At 43.0% G+C, this 24489-nt stretch overlaps 2 protein-coding genes across 2 annotated transcripts in view; one reads left to right on the top strand and one right to left on the bottom strand.

The window, feature by feature from the left end:
• Positions 1-11632, bottom strand: part of Mcm8 (minichromosome maintenance 8 homologous recombination repair factor) — a 28085-nt gene extending 16453 nt beyond the window's left edge. Inside the window, exons 1-8 of the mRNA XM_021193296.2 lie at positions 11352-11632; positions 10568-10739; positions 10016-10099; positions 7888-7970; positions 7453-7602; positions 6112-6215; positions 3654-3852; positions 2178-2263 (exon numbers count right to left, since the gene is read on the bottom strand). Coding sequence (XP_021048955.1) covers positions 2178-2263; positions 3654-3852; positions 6112-6215; positions 7453-7602; positions 7888-7970; positions 10016-10099; positions 10568-10715 — 854 coding nt within the window. The 5' untranslated portion in view covers positions 10716-10739; positions 11352-11632. The remainder of the gene's footprint in view (positions 1-2177; positions 2264-3653; positions 3853-6111; positions 6216-7452; positions 7603-7887; positions 7971-10015; positions 10100-10567; positions 10740-11351) is intronic.
• A 136-nt stretch (positions 11633-11768) lies between these two features.
• On the top strand, positions 11769-22826 carry Trmt6 (tRNA methyltransferase 6). Its single transcript, XM_021193134.1, has 11 exons — positions 11769-12013; positions 15027-15154; positions 16103-16212; positions 16664-16755; positions 16882-16965; positions 17270-17394; positions 18011-18366; positions 18752-18837; positions 19704-19806; positions 19905-19991; positions 21432-22826. Exons 1-11 carry the CDS (start codon positions 11883-11885, stop codon positions 21621-21623), a joined length of 1494 nt encoding a protein of 497 aa, XP_021048793.1. The 5' UTR covers positions 11769-11882; the 3' UTR covers positions 21624-22826.
• Positions 22827-24489: the final 1663 nt, after the last annotated feature.

Here is a 24489-nt window from a genome sequence, read left to right as displayed (position 1 = left end):
AGAATAGCATCAAACCTCTCACTAAGAGCAGGGAAAATTACACACACCCGACTCGAGGGCTGTAAGTTTTTTTTTTTTTTTTAATTTAAAAAATGGGGTACAGAGCTAAATAAAGAATTCTCAACTGAGGAAAACCGAATGGCTGAGAAACACCTGAAAAAATGTTCAACATCCTTAATCATCAGGGAAATGCAAATCAAAACAACCCTGAGATTCCATCTCACACCAGTCAGAATGGCTAAGATCAATAATTCAGGTGACAGCAGCTGCTGGCGAGGTTGTGGAGAAAGAGGAACACTCCTCCATTGTTGGTGGGATTGTAAGCTTGTCTGCTTGTGGACGTTGTACATCGTGGTGCGCACTAGGCTCCGCACCACGATGTACAACGTCCACAAGCAGGAAACTGTGGTACATTTACACAATGGAGTACTACTCAGCTATTAAAAACAATGAATTTATGAAATTCTTGGGCAAATGGATGTATCTGGAGGATATCAACCTTAGTGAGGTAACCTAATCACAAAAGAAGTCACTAGATATGCACTCACTGATAAGCGGATATTAGCCCAGAAACAGAATACCCAAGATACATCTTGCAAAACAGAAGAAAACCAAGAAGGATGACCATAGTGTGGATACTTCATTCCTCCTTAGAATAAGGAACAAAATACCCACGAAAGGATATAGGTACAAAGACAAAATTTAGANCTAAGATGAAAGGATGGACTATCCAGAGACTACCCCATCCAGGAATCCATCCCATCATCAGCCACCAAACCCAGATACTAATGCACATGCCAGCAAGATTCTGCTGAAGGGACCCTGATATAGCAGCCTCTTGTGAGGCTATGCCAGTGCCTGGCAAACACAGAAGTGGATGCTCACAGTCAGCTATTGGATGGAACACAGGGTCCCCAATGGAGGAGCTAGAGAAAGTACCCAAGGAACTGAAGGGGGCTGCAACCCTGTAGGTGGAACAATATGAACTAACCAGTACCCCCTGAGCTCCTGCCTCTAGCTGCATATGTAGCGGAAGATGGCCTAATCAGCCATCATTGGGAAGAGAGGCCCTTTGGTCTTGCAAACTTTACATGACCCAGCACAGGGGAAGGCCAGGGCCAAGAAGTGGGAGTGGGTGGGTAGGGGAGCAGGGGCGGTGGGGGGTATAGGGAACTTTCGGGATAGCATTTGAAATGTATATAAAGAAAATAATAATAATAAAAAAATGAAAAAAAAAAAAAAGAAATGGTTATGGGCTGGCGAGATGGCTCCGCGGGTAAGAGTACCGACTGCTCTTCCAAAGGTCCTGAGTTCAAATCCCAGCATCCACATGGTGGCTCACAACCATCCGAGAGATCTGACGCCCTCTTCTGGTGTATCTGAGGACAGCTACAGTATACTTATTTATAATAATGAATGAGTGGGACCGACCAGAGCAAGCAGAGGTCCTAAGTTCAGTTCCTAGCAACCACATGAAGGCTCACAACTACAGTGTACACATATACATAAAATGAATAAATCTTTTAAAAAAGGGGAGGGTGGTAATGGACATATGACATATAATCAAGAAAACTTAAATTACTAGATAAAGAAAAAATGATGATGCTAGAGAGATGTCTCAATGGTTAAGAGCACTTAACTGCTCTACCAGAGGACCCAAGTTTAGTTCCCAGTACTCGTGAACTGCCTGTAACTACAGCTCCAGGGGGCCTGATGCTCTTCTTCTGCCCTTAAATGCCCCTCTTCTGACCTCCATGGGCACTCACACTCACAGCCTAATTCACATAGACATACTACACATAAATACATCTTTAAAAATACAGAAATAATGCCTGACTCTTAAAACAAATAAAGCAAAACAAGCAAATAATAAGTGATGTACCATGCTCAACATGAAATGAGAGCATGTCATCAAATAGCCTACTTCTAAGTGATCTTTTATCTAAAATGTCAATATTATCCCAGTCCATCAAGGAATGTGCAATGAATCATATCATTTAGATAGGAAATGAACCACTTCTCAGTAGGAATGGGAGGTATAACTGCATCCTCTCTAGAATCCAGTAACCAATCAATTTCAAATCATCTTAAAGCACAGACTCATCAGTAATCATTCCCATCATAGATTACTCAGCAGAATGAGAGATTCTCTTTTACTTAACGGTCTGAGTGCTTACTTGATCAACTGCCAGTCCAATGTAACTGTGAGAGGAGAGCTGCGCAATGGAGCAAATGACCTCCCTCGGCACGCGGGCACAGGACACTGCAACAGAAGTCATCTACACTCAGCTTCTGGCAAGCCATGATCACATTAAGAAAACTCCGTTATAATCTCACCCATCACCCACTTCTTGCTATGATCTTCAGCTGTCATTCCTGGTCCTTTTCTAGCTGGCCCTTCTCATCCTCTGTATTTATTCTGCTGAGTAGACAAAGCTCCCTACTTACCTCCGTACTTATCATGTACTTACGGCTTCCTCTGTCCAGGCAGTCTCCCAGTCCTTGGGCTCCTTGACTGCACCACCTCCTGCAGGCCATACGCTTTGACCCAATCCTCAACTTTTGAAAAGCCTTTCACTAAGGATCTTCACTAACCCTCCACTCTCCTCTAGTCCCCTGTAGTGGTATTAATAGGAATGGCCCCCACAGATTCATGTGTTTGAATGCTTGGCTATAGAGAGTGGCACTATTCAGAGGTGTGGCCTTGTTGGAGGAAGTGTGTCACTGTGGAGGCGGGCTGTGAGGTCTCCTATGCTTAAGCTATGCCCACTGTGGCTCCAGCCTCCTGCTGCTGCCTGCAGACCAAGGCACGGAACTCTCAGCAGCTTCTCTAGCACCATGTCTGCCTGCATACCACCATATTTCCCACCATGATAACGGACTAAACATCTGAAACTGTAAGCTAGTCACAATTTATAAGAGTTGCCGTGGTTGTGGTGTATCTTCACAGCAATAAACTTTAACTCCCCTCCCCGTGCATTGTTTGTGTGGTACAGTCACCTGACAAGTACTTCTCACTGTATAAGCAGGTTCTGTTCAAGTTTTCCTATGTCTCTGCGTGTGTGTGTGTGTGTGTGTGTGTGTGTGTGTGTGTGTGTGTGCGTGTATGAAGATGCATTTATAAGCTTAAGGCATTGCATCATATATACAATAGTGTAACTCCCTATCAGGAGCAGGAGTCAGCTTTCTCTCCTGGAATCCAGGCAGTCTGTGACCGACTCTAATCAACTATGACAGAAATGGAATTGCATGATTTTTGAAGCTGGCCTAAGGACAGCGTTCTGCCTACCAACTGATCTCTTTGCACAGCAGCTGTCAATAGCCATGAGTAAACTATAAGCTCTGAACTGCCATAATCTGTGTGAAAAACCAAAACCAACACATAAGAAAGATGGGATGCCTCATTCTACCAGATCCATTTTGTAATGGCAACTCCATAGAGACACAGAGGAAGAAATACCCAGGTGAGGGTTCCTCCAGCCTTCTAAACCAGGCAACCTTGAAACATGAGGTCTTGTGGTTTTGAGTTCTTTGTGTATGGCCATTTGCTCTGCAACCGTTCTGCTCAAAAGCACTGACAAATTTTTCTGTAAACTGATGTGCCTCCTCGGTCAAGAAGTCAAGAAGATGCAGTCAATGAAAGAACACATCACCTTTGTCGGAAGGCTGTACTTTCCATCTGGCAGAGGAAAGCTCTGAATCTCCCCACACGCAGCACACTGAAAAGCCATGTTGATGCAAAGAGGCTTTATGTTGCTGACCCGGACCACAGTCCCTCGTATAGAGATGTATTTCCCATAGCAAGTTGCTCGTATATTCTTGAGGTGTGTTAAGGGCTCATAGTTGTAAACTCTAAAAATAAAACAAGAATGTGTCTCTCCATAAACTTACAATGTACAGAGTTATATTTTCACAAGCTCCTCTTAAAGACGCAGCCACAGAATTCATCCCTCTGTATACCAGAAACCTCACGTTAGATTTTATTAAAAATGAAAAATGCTAAATCCCATATATAGCTGTCTAGAGAAAAAGGGGGAGAACTTTCTCTTTAAAGAAAAGGAAGTGTGGTGGCACAAGCCTTTGACCCCAGCACTCGGGGTAAGAGGCAGCCGGATCTCTGAGGCTGAAGTCAGCTGGTCTATAGAGTGAGTTCCAGGGCAGCCAGGGCTACACAGAGAAACTCGGTCTCAAAAACTGAAAATAAAAAACATATTCCAGTGCTGGAGAGATGGTTCAGCAGTTAAGAGCAATGACTGCTCTTCCAGAGGTTCTGAGTTCAACTCCCAACAACCACATGGTGTTTTACAACCATCTGTAATGGGATCTGATGCCCTCTTCTGGTGTGTCTGAAGATAGCTATAGTGTACTCATGTATATAAAATAAGTAATTCCCCCCCACCCCAGACAGGGTTTCTCTGTGTAGCCCTGGCTGTCCTGGAACTCACTCTGTAGATCAGGCTGGCCTCAAACTCAGAAATCTGCCTGCCTCTGCCTCCCAAGTGCTGGGATTAAAGGAGTGCGCCACCACTGCCCGGCTTTTTTTTCTTTCTTTTCTCTTACTTTCTCTTTTTCTTTCTCTCTCTCTTTCTTTCTTTCTTTTTTTTGAAAATAAGTAATTCCAATTTAAATCCAATTTAAAAAAAAAAGGGGGAAATGCTATCTATGGGTTTTTAATTTTTGAACTCAAGAGATCCACCTGTCTGTGCTTTGTGGGTGGGACTAATGGTCTGCACTGTCATAAAATATCTTCTACAAATTTTGGAAGAAAAAAATGAAACCCTGAAGTTTCAAGTATTTAAAAAACTGAATATACTATAAAGATAAAGTAGAGAATATTTGCTCTCTTGTGTCAATGTAAATCTAAGAATTTAACAAAGTACTCCACAAACTATTACATCTATACAGCAGTCTTGACAAGTACAAAACCAATCTTCACAAAGGTTTTCAGGCTGGGAAATCAGCTCACTCGATTAGAAAAATGTCAACTGTATGATGTCTTTGAATAATCCCTAGCAGACTGATTTGATTATGGTATCAAATTAGCAAGGAATGTTGGTTTCCTTGTTATATAAACTCACATTCTCAATCTGGATCTGCTCTTTTTGTTGTTGTTGGCATTTTGTTTTGTGTGTGCACCACAGCATGCATGTGGAGGTCAGAGGACAACTTGAGGAGCTGGCTCTCTCATTCTACTATACGGGTTCTGTAGATCGAGTCCAGGTCATCAGGCTCAATGGCAGTGCCTCTCACCCACTGAGCTATCTCAGTAACCCAAGGTTCTTGTTCTTAACCCCTCCCACGACCCTAAATAATGTGAGAATACACTGAACAAAGTTCAAGGGAAGAGACACAAATGACCAAGAGATACTTGGAAAGATTTTGCTGTCATTAGACATCAGGGAAAAGCAAATTAAAACTGCTTTAAGATTTCATCTCAGTCAGAATGACTATCTGTCAGGGGTCCTTACACATTGCGGATATACAATGTGAACTGGTAATCAACAGAGATCCCAATTATCAAATGACTCAGCTATAGCACTACTGAGTATTCCTGAAGTAAACACACAGAAACTTGTACACTTGTATTTACTGCATACTATTTACAACAGCCAAGAGAAGAAACTAACCTAGACGTCTGTAGTGGGGAAGGCACATAATGGAATTTTACTAAACTGTAAGCAAGAATAAAATGATGGCACTTGCATGAAAATGAATAGAATTGGAGATTATTTCGTTAAGCAAAATATGTGAGATAGAAATACACATACTGCATGCTTGCTCACACATAGGAAATATAGATTTATAGACACACAGATAGAGGACATGAACGTAGAAAGTCATGAGAGTAGGGGAGCAACTCTCAGGGGAGAGAAGAGAAAAACAAGAGAGGGCAATGGAGTCTCTGTGCTATGCAGACAGATGTGGGGACTTCTGGAGGGGAAGAAGGGGTCCCCTAAATGCTGAGAAGGAAATAAGAAGAGTTGGGTGAGGGGTGCCAGAAAAATAAAAACAAATTAACATTTATATACATATAAAAATTTCATAATGAAACCCACTTGTTTGTACTATAATCAAAAGGTTATTGAGAAAAAACAGCATCATGTTTCTCACCTTGCATAAATATGTGGCACATTTACCATTGTCTCTCCACTGTTAGACAATCCCTCCTGAGCTTGTAATTCAGCAGCATGCCTTTCAAGGTCCTTAGTTAATACCTTAGTCAAAGATTGAAAAATAAATACTCTTTAAGCAAAATTCTCATAGAACTCAAAGTTTATGAACATCCCAGAAAAATAAATAAATACTACCCTGATAGTATTTAAAAGACAAATATTTGATTCTGACTATTTATTTTCCTGTAGATTGTTTTACTTGGGATTTACTTATGCCTGTACCAGAACACTTCATCGTCCCTACTTACTTAGTATTTTTGTCCCACATAAACTTAGCATTAAAAAAACCTACAGTAGGGGCTGGGGAGATAGATGGCTCAGCAGTTAAGAACACTTGCTGCTCTTAGAAAGGTCCAAGGTTCAGTTCCCAGGATGGTGGCTCAAAAACCATCCATAAGTCCAGTTCTAGAGGAACCAATGCCCTTTTCTAACTTCTTTGAGCACTAGTCACACACGACATATACATACATATGAACAAAACACTCATACACATAAAATAACATCCCTCTGAGACATTACACACTGGGTTCCACTAAACAAATTCTGTAGGGCCTAAGCCAGTGCTGGAAAGATAGAAAGGAATTGTACATATTAGAGTAAAGAGATGGTGTGGTTGCCTGACTAGAGAAATAATGGATGATTGGATGAGTCTGAAGACAAGAAGCAAGATTATCAGTGCAGGGGTTCTAGCAGTACATATAATTGTGTGGTGATCTGTTTGCTGCACCTGGATATCCTGACTTTGCTGCTGTGTCCAGATTCTACATACCCCCTTAAGACCTATCACAAGCCTACACCTCCCTCTGGCCTTCCCCATTGTGCCCCAGCCTCTGAAGGTAGCCAAGATGCCTGTCCTGGGATCTGCTGCCCTTTACCTTGAAGCACTTATGTGGGTGCTTCTGAAAGTTGTGTCATCTGTCCCTGAGAAAAACTGATACAAGCACAGAACCTACTGTCACTTCCAGTTTACACATGGGACTCATGGGGAAATAAGTGATTGCTCCCAAGGCCAAACTACACCTGAGGTAAATCCTTTTGCTCCAAGCTCCTAAAACCATGCCTATTTTATATTTACAATCAGATACTTTCTCAAAAAGGAAGTACAACGTCTGTATCTTTAATGAAATTAAACTAATTCAGGTGATTTGTACACAGGCTGAACTTACTTAGGGGAAGACTGCAATCCTTAAACTCTAACCAACATGTTACCAAATGCTAAGTACCTTTCAAAAAGTACAAACACTACGATATCTCCTTTTAAAACTTTGGCCAAATTTACCTGATGTATTGCCAGCCCCATACACGCCAGTGTTTTCTCAGGGGCATCTCTTAGGGCGTTTTCTATATCGGGTATCAAGTTAGTTATTTCATCATCTTTTGTTAGTTCTTTAAAATCCACCAAAATGCTTCCTTTTCTTTCTATTTCATCCTATAAAAGATTAAAATTTAAACATAACAATTGCTTTTTTGAGTCAATTCTCATAACTGCCTATTTAGTATACACTTCAGAAAGTATATAATAGTCAGTGATAGCTCTAAGTTTTATTACATAGTTGTAATATTAGAAAATGTATTTACATAAACATACTTAAACTTTTGAAGTTGGTATTTCTAACACCTCCCCAACTGCACTGCTCACACTCACTAGCTCCTCAAACATTGTCCAGTTAGCTGTCACAATGGTGGACTGCCAAAGTTGGTAAAAAGCACTTACCTTATCGTACAAGTCGATATGCCTCGTGAAAAATTTCTCAAATGCTTGAATCTTCTCAATAAAAGGAGAGTTGTTGCTGTAAACTAATCCAACAAGTTCAGCATTAGCACCAAGAATCACAGATGGAAGTATTTTATATTGCTGAGACAGATCCCAAGAAACCCCATATTTTTTTTTCTTACCATATTGTGATTGCATTTGCATAAATACTGATATGAATACTTGAGATTCTAAAAAAAAACCCTAAAGTCTGAATAACCTAAAATATATATAAAAGCCCAAATACCTGAGAAACTTTCTGAGTCTTAGACTCCTCAAACAGTATATCAATTCAAATATCTTATTCAATTCTAAAAAATGCAAAGCCATATACATGAATGGAGCTAAAGACAATCACTATCTATGTAAAGTAAATTCTATGAGTTCAAACTGCCACTTGTCAACTATTTCTGAAGGATCTGGAGACAAAGTTTAACTGTAATCTCAAAATTATAATGCTACTTTTTAATATTTTTACAAAGCTGTATAGTATCTTTAAATTTTTATCTCACAGAAAGTCTAACGAAATGCAGCTAGGTCAATTTTAAGCAAAGTATCCCTTGAATTCCATCTTTAGTAATCTAAAAATCACTTTACAGTAGTATGAGCTAGAGACCAGGGTGATGATGAAAACAGTGTGGCTAATGTATCCTAAAGGAACAAAGAATCTCATAAGAAACACATCTATCAAATTAGTAGGGAGGGGAGACGAATTCACTCACACAATGAACACTAAGTCTGTCACAACACAGGATCCCTGACTACAAGCAGTACAATACACTGGAGAGGAAAAACCCACAGCTACAAATAAAAGCAAGAACAAAACCATGCCTCATAAGAGATATGATAAACGTAGATACCATAAGAAAATAGAAAACCAACATCTCCACACCTTACAAACATCAAGTGCCGTCTAATTCTTGGTAAGAAGCCTATTACTATTTCCTGCTGTCTGACTGTCATCTTTGCCCAAATTCCTATTCAATCATTAGTTCAGCCAATTGAGGACACTGGAAGGTCTGGAAGGTGGCAAGAAACTATTCTTGCTTTCTTCTTCTTCTTCTTCTTCTTCTTCTTCTTCTTCTTCTTCTTCTTCTTCTTCTTCTTCTAAGATTTACTTTTACATGTGTGTGTGTCTGTGAAAGTGTGCATGCTCAAGAGAGAGGGAGGTGGAGAGGGAGGGAGGAAGGGAGGAAGGGAGGGAGGGAGGGAGGGAGGGAGAGAGGGAGAGAGGGGGAGAGAGAGAGAGAGAGAGAGAGAGAGAGAGAACACGAACATGCCATGCATATAGGTATCTACAGAGGTCAAAAAGGGTTTCAGAGTAAGTTTCATTTTGGGAACCAAGGTCAGGCTCTCTAGAAGAACAGCAAGCGTGCTTAACTTCTGAGCCATCTCTCCAGCCCCCTGTTCCATGGCATCTCTGCTACTGCACAGGATAGTATAGTTCTAGCCTCCAGGAACATCTGATCCATCCTTAGTTACTAGGGCAATCAGCTTCATTCGTCTAAGTTCTCATCACAGAGTAGAAGGTCTTTCAAAGTGATACAGCACAGCTTTGGAAGGGTACAATGCAGCGACTGTGTCACCGTTGCTCTGCCTCTACCTTTGAGCTCCCACTTCTGATAACCTTGGCATTTCTTGGTTGGTTCTCCCTCAGTCACAGGAATCAAACTGCTGTGTTGAGTCTTCCATATACATATCCAATTCCTTGTATTAAATATTTTGAAACATTCACCGGTTCCTGTTTTCCTGAATCACTGTATAACAATAATGCTCCAAACATTGGAGGAGAGAAAGGCATATAGCAGAAAGCCAAGTAAGCGCTTGGCGTGGTGGCGCACGCCTTTAATCCCAGCACTCGGGAGGCAGAGGCAGGCGGATTTCTGAGTTCGAGGCCAGTCTGGTCTAGAAAGTGAGTTCCAGGACAGCCAGAGCTATACAGAGAAACCCTGTCTTGAAAAACCAAAAAAAAAAAAAAAAGAAAGAAAGAAAGAAAGAAAGAAAGAAAGAAAGAAAGCCAAGTGAACAACAGTAACATTAATTGTAGTATCCAAAGATGAATATATAACTTATGGTTCTTAAACTCTACCTTCAGAGAAGTAAAGTTTCCAGCCCTTATATGGTATAAACTGATCCAGTGTTGACTGTTGAAGTAAAGGTTGTGAGGCTTGTGCTGAAAAAGGAGAGTACGATGTTAGTAAAAACCAAAGCACTGGCTTTTTTTCCCCCTTCAACTAGTTTCTCCTTTTACAGGAGTCTATTAATAGACTCTAAATTAGATATTTCAATAAGAATTATTAATATTAACTTTCAGACCTGAAGTTTGAGTTAAACTATCCTGCTACCTACTAGGCATTATTATTAATAGGCATATATGATTATCATTATTTACATTCCTTGTATTTTTATTTCTTTTTACATTATGTTGCCTGTGCACACTCGTGGGCCCACACATGCCATAGTGGATATGTGGAAGTCAGAGGGCAGCTTGTGGAGCTGGTTTTCTCCTTCCACCATGTGGGTTCCAGGGACCTGAGGGTCCTCAGGCTTGGCAGCAGTCCCCTTACCTACTCCAGCATCTACTGGTCCTTGAACTGTCTCTTTCCTGAGAGAGAACAGATCGATCCCTGAGTGCACTTACCAGAAGCAAGCTTCCCTGCACCTTCACTCGGGTCAGCTCTGGTTTCTCTTTCTCTCCACCTTCCTGAGAAGTTCCCACCACCTCTTCCTCTTTTCCAGCTTTGGAATCTCCCTCGTCCAAAACCTCTGCCTCTATATGCACCACTCATGTCTCCCACGAGTCAACAGCACTCCTAAAAAAATGTATTAACATAGTGTGTGGGGGGGATTAAGGTACTGTGTTTAAGACTACCACGTAGGCTTGCAAAGTTCCATGCTGCAATATAAACCTTATGTGTAGTATAGTTAATTCTTTTAATCTCCATCACGATTAAGGTACACCATAGACATCTATTCAGTACCAGTTTTCAACAAATCGCCAAGAGAGAAATCAAGGCAGTAAACTTGAACCTGTTTTCTGTGTGGAACTAATATTGAGTAGTATTGGCTGAACATAATCCTCGCCAGTACGATACTAGGGACACATCATAGCTCAATCTTCGTTGTATTATTTTCTGTGGCAAGCTGCCCTAAAACTGTTCCGAAAGAAAATAACTCCACTTAACAAATTCCTGTCCCACAGAAACAAACTATTGATAGATTCATACGCTGTGGTCTAATTCATTAGGAGAGCCTGTTCTAGCCCTAAGAGGATTTAATAAATAAAAGGTTCGCAAGTATGCAAACTAATAAAAATCAAGGTTGCTTGTGACAGTCCTGAGATAAAAACTCAAGTCTTCAGGATCCTCAGGATGAGACATTCCATCGCAACACTACGTTCACATCGATCCAACAGAATGACATACTGAGAACGGTGGCGATTCCAACATCTACATAGGGAAGCAGCCTGAGAAAAGCCAAACGCAATCCCTGACTCCCCGTCTTCCTCGCGTCCTGCTTTCAGGAGTCCCGGAGCCCGGGAGCCTGCGACAGGCGGCACGCACTCTCATGCAGGGCTCCGCGGACACTCCGTCTCCGGAGCCGCCCGGTGCCCGCGTCACTGCGCGCCGGAACGCCAGACGCAGGGCACAGAAGGCCGAGCACAACCCCAGAAGGCAAACCCAGACTTCGCTTGAAGTTCTTTTTTGGCGCGTCTATGACGCGCTTCTGCTTAAGGAAGCCACGCGACTGGGGGGAGGGATGGAGGGTAGCCAATCAAAGGGCTCAGAGAGACGGAAGTCGCCAGGCTTCCGGAAGCCGTCCCGAGGTCGGGACCGGAAAGCGGAAGCGGCGTGCAGCACGTGGGGGCGGTACCGGCAGAGGCGCAGGTCCCTCCTGGTCGTGCGGGGCTCCTAGCGGCTGGAGCAAGCACGGAGGTTGAAGACTGCCTGGCTTCCATGGAGGCATCAGCAGCCGAGCAGCCGAGCTCACAGCCCCCGCATCTCGGGGACCACTGCATCCATGACGGCGACTTCGTGGTGCTGAAGCGAGAAGATGTGTTCAAAGCAGTGCAAGTCCAGCGGAGAAAGTGAGTCTGATTGCTGGCCCTGGGCAGCGCGCACCACCACCCGGATAATCACTCCCTCCTGTGCCCTATTCTTGGCTCTTTGAATCCCGCTCCCCAGCCTTTCTTGCTACCACTCAGGTCTTCCTGTCACAGAGGCCTTCCCACTGGGATCCTGCCGCATCCTTGGCTTACGGGATCATCCCCCTTTGCACTGTTCTCATCCTATAGCACTCGCCTCTACCTTTCATTCCCCAACTTTCTATTCTACCTTCTGCTCCAGATTCTCTTCCCAAGAATTCCATTCTTGATACTCCCACCCAGGAGGGTGCTTTCCCGAGGGTTCTTGGGGGGCCCTCGCTATTCTTACAGAACGTATCCAACCTTTCACATTCGTATCTCTTCATTGTGTCTGACTGTCCTCCCAGCTCCCCACTTTCTTCATAAATCCAACTTCCTCAGTAAGAGAAATGGGAATAAGAAAGATCTCTTACACATAGTATGACTTGCAGGTAGGCAGTCTTCTCTGGACCCCAGTGGGAAAAATCTGTCTACTGTATGAAAACTGAACTTACTACAAGGTACAGCGGAAGCCCAATGTACCTACTGGGGCTTGCTGACAGCCAGCTGAAGCAAACACTTTCCTGCCTCCCAAGTGGTGGGATTGCAGGTCTGCTACACCACACCCAGCTTGCTTCATGTTCTGATACAACCATTTGAATGTCCCTTTTTAATGTGTTTTATTAGATGATCCTTTTTGTTACCAAGGAGAAATACAGTATCTTTAGTTCTTAAAAAGTACTCTTTTTGTTATTTAGTTTGTTGGGCTACACAGAGAAATTCTGTCTCAAACAAACAAACAAACAAACAAAACTAGTATTGTTTTAAATTTGTGTGTGTGTGTGTGTGTGTGTTCGTGGGCTAGAGTATGAGAATTCCTGTGTTCTCAGCGGCCAAATGCTTTGTATTTCCCGGAGATGGAGTTACAGCCAATTGGGAACCACACAGCTTGGGTGCTGGGAACCGGAGTCAGATCCTGTGGAAGAGCAGTAAGTGCTCTCAAGTGCTGGATCATTTCTCTAGCTCCCTAAAAAGTTTATTTGTAAGCTCTTTTTACTATCCCTGTTCTTAGGAAGCCATGATCGTGATTTTTTGTTTTATTTAGAAAATGACCTGCTGAGCCCAGCTGCGTCCCAGGCCGGACTCCCTAACACCAAAGAGATCATGGCTCTCGGCCACTCTACTCCTTCCCAGGAAACGGCAGCTTCATTATTTATCAGATTGCCTCTCACAGTTTCTGGCCTGTTGGTTTGAGTGCTTGCCCCCCAGCCCCACCACCACGCACACCTTTGCACATAAGATAGGCTGGCAGAGGTGTAAGTAAACCCAGCTTCGGTGTTTCATTAACACCAGCACATTTCAAGGATAAGGATACGGGGTACAAAATAGATGTTAGTTACTGGAAATCTAGCAAAGAGTAAGAATTAGGAGTTGGGAGCGCCTCCAGAGGACATGTGGTTCAAGTGACATTTGATGAATGAGGGGAGGTGGCTCAAAGGGTAAAGCTCTTCCCCACATAGCATGAGGTGTGATGGTACATATCTGTAATCCCACCGTTCCTGCAGCAAGATGGAGATAGGCACAGGGGATTCTCTACAAGTTTGAGGCCACGTGCCTGACATATGTAACAGTGAACGAGAGAGATCTTGTCGGGCTGGTGAGGTGGCTCAGCAGTTAAGAGCACTGACTGCTCTTCTGAAGGTCCTGAGTTCAAATCCCAGCAACCACATGGTGGCTCACAACCATCCATAATGAGATCTGACACCCTCTACTGGTATGCCTGAAGACAGCTACAGTGTACTTAGATATAATAATAAATCTTTGGACTGGAGTGAGCGGTACTGCAGCGAGCAGAGGTCCTAAAATCAATTCCCAGCAACCACATGATGGTTCACGACTATCTGTACAGCTACAACGTACTCATATACATAAAATAAATAAACTTTTTAAAAAAAGAAAGAGAGAAACCTTGTCTCAAAGAAAGATGCAAGGCAAGAACCAGTATCTGAGTTGATCTTTTGACTTCCACATGCATGCTGTGGTACCCAAACACGCATACATGTACATAACAGACACACAGGATGAAAGTAGATATGGTTCTTTTTAAGGATGTGATATACAAAGATATGTTGGGATAGAGAACTGAAAAGGGAAAGATGAAAAGAGAGTGATGCAGGGCACAAGCAGAATTCACCAGGACAGGACGGGTCTCAGAATTCTGTGCATGTAAGCTGGGCTCTGAAGCATCCTTAGGTACTAAGCTCTTTTTTTTTTTTTTTTTAAAGATTTATTTATTTTATTTATATGAGTACACTGTAGCTGTCTTCAGACACACCAGAAGAGGGCGTCAGATCTCATTACGGGTGGTTGTGAGCCACCACGTGGTTGCTGGGAATTGAACTCGGGACTTCTGGAAGAGCAGTCAGTGCTCTAACCCGCTGAGCCATCTCTCCAGCCCCTAAGCTCTTTATGTCAGCTATGCCATATAGAGAGAGAGTGTCTGCAGACCTGTACGAATCCTGCAGCCTTAACTCCTCACATGTATACAGCTGGCATTGTGTGTCATGTGGCATACTTTTTCTGTGGCATCGATACACACACACACATCAGTTCACCTCAGAGATGGAACCCACAACAGACCAAAGTAATGCCTGCAGCAGTGTCCGGTTTGGTGAACCAGTGTGTGCAGAATCTGTGAATTTAAGCATCCTGGGTGACAATGCAAGTGCAGTGAGACCTGTGTCCCACAAAAGGCATGTCGTTTTTCTTCTAAAAGTTAGTCCTTTTCTGGCTTCTTTATAAATGTTTCTATCTGTCCCCAACCTGCTTCTCTCAAGTTCATTTGTCAGTTTGTCCTCACAGAAGTAATGCTGTTGACCATTTATCATGAGAACTCTTGAAATAAACTAGTATTAGCATGCTTTTCATAGCAGGAATGCAAAAGAAATGAGTTGACTGGTTGCCTCTTCTTCCTCAGAAAAGTAACTTTTGAAAAACAGTGGTTCTACCTGGATAATGCCATCGGCCATAGTTACGGCTCAACGTTTGATGTGAGCAGTGGAGGCAGTCTTCAGCTCAGGAAGAAGCTGGAAGAGCCCGCGTCAGGTACACCGCTGGGGTGAGATGGGCGCTTGCCAGACTTCCATTTAATCTGGACACTTTCCAGGAAACTTAGTTAAAGTAAGAGCCCTACGCAGCTAAGGCCAGGCGTGAGGAGCTGATGGGCTGGGCGTGGGTATGAACTCGGGACAAGAAGATTGCAGTGCAGGTGGAGTGCTCGCCTAGCACACTCGAGGCCCAGGTCCATCTGCAGCACTCCATAAGCTGGACGAGGCACTGAAGTGCTCAAGAGACAATGGTGGAGGATCAGAATTCAATTAGGTAGCAACTTTGAGGCCAGCCTGTGCTATGAGACTTTATCTCAAAAAGAATCTTTCAGGATGCTAGAGAGGTAGCCCAGCAGTAAAAGTACTTGTTGCTCTTTTAGAAGATCCAGGTTCAGTTCTGAACACCCACATGGTGGCTCACAACCATCTGTAACTTCAGTTCCAGGGATCTGATGCCCTTCCCGAGTTCAGGCACCAGCCATGCATCTGGTACTCATACATGTCTATAGGCAAAACACTCAAACACATAAAATTAAATATTCAAAAAAAAAAAAAAGGGTCTTTACATTAGCCCTGAACTTCCAGTGTATACCATGCTGGCCTCGAACTCACAGAGATCCTACTGATGGGGTTAAAGGTCTGTGGCTACTATGCCCTGCTCATTAAAAAAACAAATTTCTTTTTTTTTTTTTTTTTTTTTTTTAAGGAAACATTGCAAGCAAGATGGCTCAGTGAGTAAAGGTATCTGTTACTGAGTCTGACAACCTGAGTTCAGTTTGATCCCTGAGACATGGTGGATGAGAACTATATCCTCTGACCTTACATGCACCGTGCCATGTATGAGCCTTTACACATAGACACATACATGTAAAATTAAGTAATTAAAATGTAATCTTTAATAATAATTTTATATCAAAAATTATCATAGAGCAATTTCTTTCCTTAGAGACCAAAGAAGCAGGCACTGATAATCGAAATATAGTTGATGATGGAAAGTCCCAGAAACTTACTCAAGATGATATAAAAGCTCTGAAAGACAAGGGCATTAAAGGAGAGGTAAAAACGGATTCTTTCTCTTCGTTTGTATGTAACAAATTTGTCTATAATGTCGATTTTGAGGTAAAATGGAATGACAGTTAAAATGTGTGTGCAGTTAAACACATTTGGATTTTGTGTCTTGGTGCGAGAATAATGGACCGGGTGGCCACACTTAAAGCACTAGTGGGGAGAAGGTAACAGCTCTGGTGTTTGAGTTTGGCTGATCTTCCTCTATAGCCCCCCTCTCTTGGCGCCTTTAGCTTGATTTAAAGGGTTTCATGCCCAACACCGGGGGACAAAAGTCTAAATGGAGTTGCGATGTCTTTGTCCCAAATCCTAAGTAGAGTGTAGAGATGCAGAGGTGATGCACACGGACTCCATGGACAAGGGCCTGGCGATGAGGCCTTGGGCTGAGTGCTGGGGTAGGACGGTGAAGCCTCAGGAGACGCGCTTGCTCCTTTTCTTCCAGGAGATAGTTCAGCAGCTAATTGAAAATAGCACAACATTCCGAGACAAGACAGAATTTGCTCAAGATAAATATATTAAAAAGAAGAAGAAAAAGTAAGTCGCATTGTTTGGAATGGTTGAAAATAGTACATATTTTCTATTCACTAAGTGATTATTACTAAAATGAGATGTTTTAAATCTTTTTATTTCATGTTGCTATTCTGCTCTTAATTCCCGTAGATATGAAGCCATCGTTACTATCTTGAAGCCATCTACGCGTATTCTTTCAATTATGTATTATGCAAGAGAACCTGGAAAAATTAAGTACGCTTTGTTTCCTTTCAAAGTATAATTGGGGGAAATATGTCTTTAAGCGAGTCAGGATTTTAAGTAGAATGAAAAGCTTGCTCACCTGCATAAAGTGCCCTCCTTCCTCATAAATTGTAAGTCCTTTTACTGTCGCCTCAAGTAAACAATAATCTTATCAACATAATTCTTACAGAACAAGTAGAAAAGCTGTTATTAAATGTCAGGATTTTCTTAGCTAAAAGTGAGTGAATCTTCCCTTTTTTTTTTTTTTTTTTTTTTTTATTATTTTTTTTTTTTTTTTTTTTTTTTTTTTTTTTAGCCACATGAGATATGATACCCTAGCCCAGATGTTGACACTGGGAAATATCCGTGCCGGCAATAAAATGATTGTCATGGAAACGTGCTCAGGCTTGGTGCTAGGTGCCATGATGGAACGAATGGGAGGTAAGATGATGGTTTCAAATTCAGTAAACTACCTCGATGTGAGGAAAGAAGTCCAAGAATTGGAAGTTAGAGAACCAGATTGAGTTTCCTTAAGAATAAGGGAGTGATCTCAGTAGGCCTCTATGGCTCCTGTCCCAGAATCTCTCTGTGTGGTCCGTTTCTCCCCACTGAGGCTGTGTTGGTGTCCTGCGATGTTGGCCTTTCCTGCTTTGGTTCTGTGGGGATGATTCTGGAGCTGCAGTCGGCTAATGATTTTAGTAAACAGCTGGTATTTACTGTGCTGTCAGGAACTGAGGGGCTGAGAAGCAAGAAGGTTTCTCAGGAGAAATTCTCTCTTGGAATTCACAAGCTGACCTGTCTGATTTCTCTGATTCTGTAAAATATAAGCACTTTCATCCACCCTATCTGGGGATGAACAAGGGAAAAGCAAATAGGCCCAAATCATCCGACCTCTAAACAAGATCATTGGGTGTCTGGAAGTATATTCTCTCTGTAGGGATTGGGATATCAGTGAGCTCGGGGACCACCCTCTCGCCATGGGAGGAGAATCGTGTGAGGGCTTGGGCTTCGGAGTCTAGAGTCCCCCCACTGTACAGATGTTTGTTTGTCTGTTCAGGCTTTGGTTCCATTATTCAGCTGTATCCTGGAGATGGACCCGTTCGGGCGGCAACAGCTTGTTTTGGATTTCCCAAATCTTTCCTCAGTGGTCTCCATGAGTTCCCTCTCAACAAAGTAAACAGTCTCCTCAATGGAACATTTTCTGCGGAGATGCTGTCCTCAGAGCCTAAAGACAGTGCTCCAGTTGAGGAAAGTAACGGTGAGCTTGAGGAGAAACAGATCGCTGAACAAGCAGATGAAGACAGCATTGTAGATGCCCCAGAAAGCAACACAGGAGAACAGAGACCAATGGAGATTGTTCCTGGGGACCCAGAGAATACGGAGCCCAAAGAAAAAAGAAGCAAAAGAGATTATGTAAGCATGTCAAGGGTCATTATTCTTGTGATATCTTCAGAGCCTCGGGGAGTTTTAAGTTGTAAGATTTGGGTTGACTTTGAAAGGTTAGGTCCCCAGATGTTAACTATCAGAAACACTTGGGGAAGTGGGTGTCTTTGTACTTTGCCATGTGACTTAGTCTTTGGGCTGGAGCTCTGCGTGACTCTAGTGACTGCTTCAGGAGTGTTCCGGTGGTGTGGGGGTTGCCATTTGAAAACAAGCTTCCGTGTGTGTCCTCACCTTCCATATAGATCAGCCCTTCCTGTTGTCTACTGAACACCACTGCTTCTCACTGATAGATCAGGGCATTTTTGTAAATCTGGCTCAGTGCCGTCAGTTCATTGGTTTCTTGCTGTTCTTAAAGATTCAGGAAAAGCAAAGGAGACAAGAAGAGCAGAGGAAAAGACATCTGGAGGCTGCTGCTCTGCTGGGAGAAAGAAATGCAGATGGGTGCGTTGATCCAAGATGCAGGGCACTTCACGGGGCTGCCACGGTCTGCTCTGAATGTAGCACACTTTCCACTGTCTGCCCTGAGTCTTGTGGGGAATGAGATGGAGATTTTCTCTTGGTTGTTTGGGGGTTTTGGTGGGGGAGGGGGAGGTTTGGTTTTTAAAAAGGTTGGATCTGGGCAGGAAAGATGGTTCAGCATTTAAGAGCATTCACTGGTAACTCTAGTTTCAGGGGATCTGACACAGGTGCGTGTGCACGTGCGCGCGACATCTTTATTTCTTTTTTTTTTTTTTGGTTTTTTGAGACAGGGTTTCTCTGTGTAGCCCTGGCTGTTCTGGAACTCACGTTGTAGACCATGCTAGCCTCGAACTCAGAAATCCACCTGCCTCTGCCTCCCTAGTGCTGGGATTAAAGGCGTGTGCCACCACACCGGCAAAATAATACATCTTTAAAGAAAAAGAAAACCTGTCAGATTTGGGGGTATAGTTTTGGATTTGATTCCTTATGATCTAAAAGAAAAAATACAAGAATATTCAGTGTCCAATATATATATTTGTCAGGCAGCACAAACACTTACAACCCTGTTTCTTAGAAATAAATTGCTCGTGATTTCATTCTGCTTTGAATTTCTAGAATGTTGTGTAGTGCCCTGTACTTGTATGGCTCACACTGGCCTAGTACTCCCTATGTAGTTCCAGCCAACCTGGAACTCAAGGCAGTCCTCCTGTCTGGGCCTGAGTATTAGGATTTTAGCTCTGTACAATCATGCCTAAATCACATGATTTAAAATGTGGTCATCTTAAATACATTTAAAACCCATGCTCCTCTTGGAGGGCATAGAATAATATTCTCTGTTTTCCTTGCAGTTTGATTGTGGCCAGTCGTTTCCACCCCACGCCCCTGCTGCTGTCTTTGCTGGACTTCGTAGCCCCATCAAGGCCATTTGTGGTCTACTGTCAGTATAAAGAGGTAATGCTGAGACGAAATGGACAGAATTCCATCATCTAAATTTCAATCTTCGTACTTAGCTTGAAATATATCTAACAGGACTCTGGTTTTGCCCTTAGCCTTTGTTGGAATGCTACACAAAACTTCGGGAGAGGGGAGGAGTCATTAACCTGAGGCTGTCTGAAACCTGGCTCAGAAATTACCAGGTAAGCTTTCTCACTGCCAGGCCCTAGAGTTGGTCTCTGGGATTGCTGGCTTCTTGCAGCAATGCTGTTGTTAAATAGAGTCACTGTTTTACAGTGGCAGTGGTGGAAATGACTACCTGTCACTTAGAAAAATATCCTGGCTTCCTGGCTCCTGACCTGCTTTTCATATCAGAGTACACATCCTGTAACTCTAGTCCAGAGGTATTTAAAATGCAAATACCTAGCTATACTACCCTCAAGACTTTGCCATCTGTAGAGGTGGTAACTGAAAATGAAGTGACCCTGTCCTGTGCTGCTACATACATAGACTGAGGTATATTCATGTTCATTCTCTCCTCATCTCCCTTCTCTCTGGCAGAGTTAGATATAAGAACCAGGATCTCAGGGATGCTGGGCAAGTACTCTGCCACTGAGCCATATCCTCAGATCTATGCCAGTTTATTAGGGAAAGGGGGCCTTTAAAAAAATAAAGAGGGAGCCGGGCGTGGTGGCGCACGCCTTTAATCCCAGCACTCGGGAGGCAGAGGCAGGCGGATTTCTGAGTTCGAGGCCAGCCTGGTCTACAGAGTGAGTTCCAGGACAGCNAGGGCTATACAGAGAAACCCTGAGTTCCAGGACAGCCAGGGCTATACAGAGAAACCCTGTCTCAAAAAACAAAACAAAACAAAAAAAGAGCAAGAGGAAACGGTATGAGCTAGGTAAGTGCTTGCAAAAGAGAACAGCCTACAGCGATACTTGGAGAAATTCTCAGGCAGGCTGGTGAGAAGCCAGGAGTAAAGACTGCTCCACTGTCAGACCTCCTAGTCTACTCTTGTGCCTGGGCTGTTTGATTGCCCTCTGTATGATCCCTGCAGCAAATCCTGAAGTCACAGCAGCGGGAGGGGCTTTGCTGCTTGAGTGCTTCACAACCAGTTCCTTCAGGAAGGGAGATTGGAGAGGGACACTTCTGGGTTACCTTGTAGCCCTCCCTGCTGCTTGGAGTCTCTTCCTACCACAGAAGTCCAATGTAACACTGCCTTTTTATGAGGCAAAGGTGACAAGTGAGAAGAGCCCTTGCTGAGATTAACAGATAGTAGGGAAGTAGCCATCCAGTGTTGTTTCTCCATACACCCCAAACCCTGTTGTTGGCCCTGAAGCTTCCTGAAATCAGAAGACCAGTGCATAGGCCATAGTGCTACAGAAACCATTCACACTCCCCTCCCACACAAACTAGGATGCAGTCTAAGAGAACCGGAGCTTCATATGTTTGCTTAAAATAAATAAATGCCCTTGCTTTTACACTTTCTTCTGTACTGTCCTATGAAGAAGCAGTCTTCTTAAAACTTGGTCATTGTAAATCATCAGCGATTTGTCATCTAAATTCTGACTTTTATTGTATTGTTGACATAGTTTATAAGAATGTAGAAATGCATAAATGTCGTTTTTTTCTGTCTTGGTTAGGTTCTGCCGGATCGGAGTCATCCCAAATTGTTGATGAGTGGTGGTGGAGGGTACCTTCTGTCAGGGATCACTGTTGTCTCGGAAAGCCTTCGGGCAGACCCCAGCCTCAAGTCCTGCGCAGGCACTTTAGACCTACACAAGGCTGAGGAGCCAGCAGCTAAAAAACAGAAATGCATGGAATCTGCCTCTTAACTCTTAGGAGGTTAATGTTTGTTCCAAGGCATTCTGCAGCTGGTAATTAAACTTTTTAAGTGTCATCACTAAAACTTTTTCCTTGTCCTAAGAGTGTGTGTACACCTGTTCCTGGGAAGAAGTAAGCCTTTCGTTTGCCTCTGTTGCAGAAGGATTAGTCAGGGCTGCCAGCTCTGATGGATGGGAATGGATTGGTACAGCAGTTCTGTATCACAGCAGACTCGGTACTTAAAGGATCTGCAGATTCCTTGGGAATGTTGATGTGTAAGTCTTTGTTGATATTTTAAGCAAAGATGAAGAAAGAACTAGCTAAAACATAGTGAGTGGTGAAAGGAAATTTCCTCTCATCCACTCCCTTCCTCCTAAGCAATATGGATGTTATGCGCCTGTGGGATTTACAGTACCAAAAATGTCTGCCCTGTGCCCTGACATGGAAGAAGCTTTTTTTTTTTTTAGATACTAGATTTTGTTATTTTAATAGTCAATGACCTGAGGAAGATCCAGGTATTCTTCCCTGCCTCTCCCTTTTTGGTGCATAGAGGGGGGGGGGGGTGCTCCTTTGCAGTGAAAGCTTTTCCTCTGTCTGGTGAAGTGATTGGAACTTCTGTGTACTATTAAACAATTGGGTTTTCCTCTCTCTAGACACAGACACACAGAAACCTGTATCAGTGTTGGTATCTATACATGCACATAGATGTATCTGTATGTCAGCATGGACAGAGTGTACTGCCTGTGGTGGGTCAGAGAAGGAATACACATCTATATGAACTGTGGTAAAGACTTGTGCAGGGCAGAGCAGCTCTTGGCGTGTTGCTGTTATTCCTTGTCAAGCGTGTTTCAAGTGCCTTCTGGGGATTTCTCACACTGGTCTGTACCGGTCTGCTGGTGGGAAGTGGGTGTCCTTTATCTGCTCTGAAAGAAGTGTAATCAAATTCCTTTACCACCTCCATTGTAAGGAATAAAAATGTCTAGAGTAATTGAAGGCTCTTGTCCCCTTGAGAGTCTTGTCCTGTTTACTAGGACATGTGCAGTGTTCTTGTCATAGAAGCCTGGCCAGTATGGAGCATCTTGGAAGATAAAATTGCTTTCCTAATAGCTTGTGCTGTTCTGATAAAGGCTGCTGTGACTACCAACTTTGGTTTTTATTCCTTTTTCTCTAAACAATTGCTTTTAAAGAATAAAATTTTCCTACTCTGAGCCATATGTCATTAATGATACGATGCTGTATTTATTACATTGACGGTGACACGACTGTGTGTGGTGAACACACTGAAATGTGACACATGAAGTCACATTTAAGGAGAAGGTAAGATTGGACAGATGACTCTCCAGTAGGGCTGGTCACTGTTAAAAATGATCTCAACTGGTGTCCAGGACTTGCTCCATTCTCTGAATCATTTAATCTGCCCTCCAAGGTTGGGGTCTAAGGTCTGAGCTATTGGCAGATCACTAGTAAATAGCTCGAAAAAGAAAAAAGAGGAGGGGAGATTCGAGGGAGTGAGCTCAGGTTGATCGTAGTGTGAACCCATGAAAACAGTGTTTGCATGCTGTTTGGTAGTATTGGTTGTGAACACTGCAGCAATGCAAATGCTAGAGACACCATCCTAAGCCCCCAGCATTTGGGCCTTCATCTTGTGATGGTGTGGTGCCAGGAAGGAGAGTGGACCTAACACCTGGACGTAGCTCTAGGATAATAATCATTTTTACTTAAAGAAAATAAAAGATTACATGGACCAGCAGTATGGCTTAGTGGGTGAAGGTGTTTGCTGCCTAAGCCTGGCGATTTGAGTTCTTCAGAACCCACATAGAGTGAAAGGACCAAATCAGCTCCATAAAGCCATCCTTTGATCACACATATTGTGGCCTGTGTGTGCTCACACCCCCACATCATACACAAGTTAGTTTTTCTTAAGTTACAAATTTTACTTGGACTTAACTATGAGTACAGGTCAGATTGTAAGCCTGGACAGCTACTTAACAAGGAACAAACTGTTAGCTATCCTGTTAACATTACTAGATACCTTACAGCCTTTTGATCCTTTATCTTTGTTTCATTAGAATAAATCTTTTAACCAAATCGGAGGTTTTCAAATTAGGGTTTTATAACAACCCCAGAGTTCACAGTTCAGTGTTCTCTTCCCATGTACTTCAAGCAGTTTGTAAACGTTTTATTATATGTGTATATCTGGTGTGTCAGTGATGGCATAGACATGTCATGGTGTACATGTAAAGGTTAAAGGATAGCTCCCAAGAGGCAGTTCTCCTTTGCAGCCCCATATTGGGCACCACCTATAGTTGTCCAGCAGCCATGGATGAACTGGGTACCTGAAAGGGAGGCTGGAAATTGAAAAGGCTGGGGGCGAGAAGAATGAAGCCAAGACAAAAGTTTCTAATCAAGGCTCAATGTTTAATATTTTAACACTATTTATACAGAGCCCACAGACCCATCCTTTGTTTTAGCTAGATTATGTTACAAAACAAGCTCAATAGTTAGTCTACTCCTATAAGAAATTACAGGTGTGACAAGGTGAAAGACTACCTACGTCTGTGAAAGACCAACTGTGACACTTAAGGTCTATTTAGCCTGCTCAAGGCTAGAGAAAAGGGCACAGTGTGGAACAGTCAGTCTTGTGCAACAAGTATTTTCATCCCCTGAGTCATCTTGCCAGCCCTGAAGCAACTTTTTTTTAAAAATAAAAATCACAGTAAGTACTAGGGTGATGGCTCAGTGGATAAAATGAATGCCACCGATGCATGATGCTTGAAGTTCCAGAGCTAATGTAAAGCCAGACAGTAATCACAGTGTTGCATTGGTAAAATAGGAAGCAGAGACAGGAATCCTTCAGAAGCTCAAGGCCCAACTATC

Source organism: Mus pahari, chromosome 3 (assembly GCF_900095145.1).
Source record: "Mus pahari chromosome 3, PAHARI_EIJ_v1.1, whole genome shotgun sequence".
Classification (NCBI taxonomy): domain Eukaryota; kingdom Metazoa; phylum Chordata; class Mammalia; order Rodentia; family Muridae; genus Mus; species Mus pahari.
The sequence above is the reverse complement of the archived record's forward strand: the minus strand, read 5'-3'. Positions and strand labels throughout refer to the sequence as shown.

What these genes read in the sequence shown, in the direction of transcription:
- Trmt6 (XM_021193134.1), top strand. Translation starts at nt 11,883, where the DNA reads ATGGAGGCATCAGCAGCCGAGCAGCCGAGCTCACAGCCCCCGCATCTC. An exon ending in GTGCAAGTCCAGCGGAGAAA is followed by an intron (nt 12,014 to 15,026) that starts GTGAGTCTGATT and finishes CTTCTTCCTCAG; the next exon opens with AAAAGTAACTTTTGAAAAAC. An exon ending in ACAAGGGCATTAAAGGAGAG is followed by an intron (nt 16,213 to 16,663) that starts GTAAAAACGGAT and finishes CTTTTCTTCCAG; the next exon opens with GAGATAGTTCAGCAGCTAAT.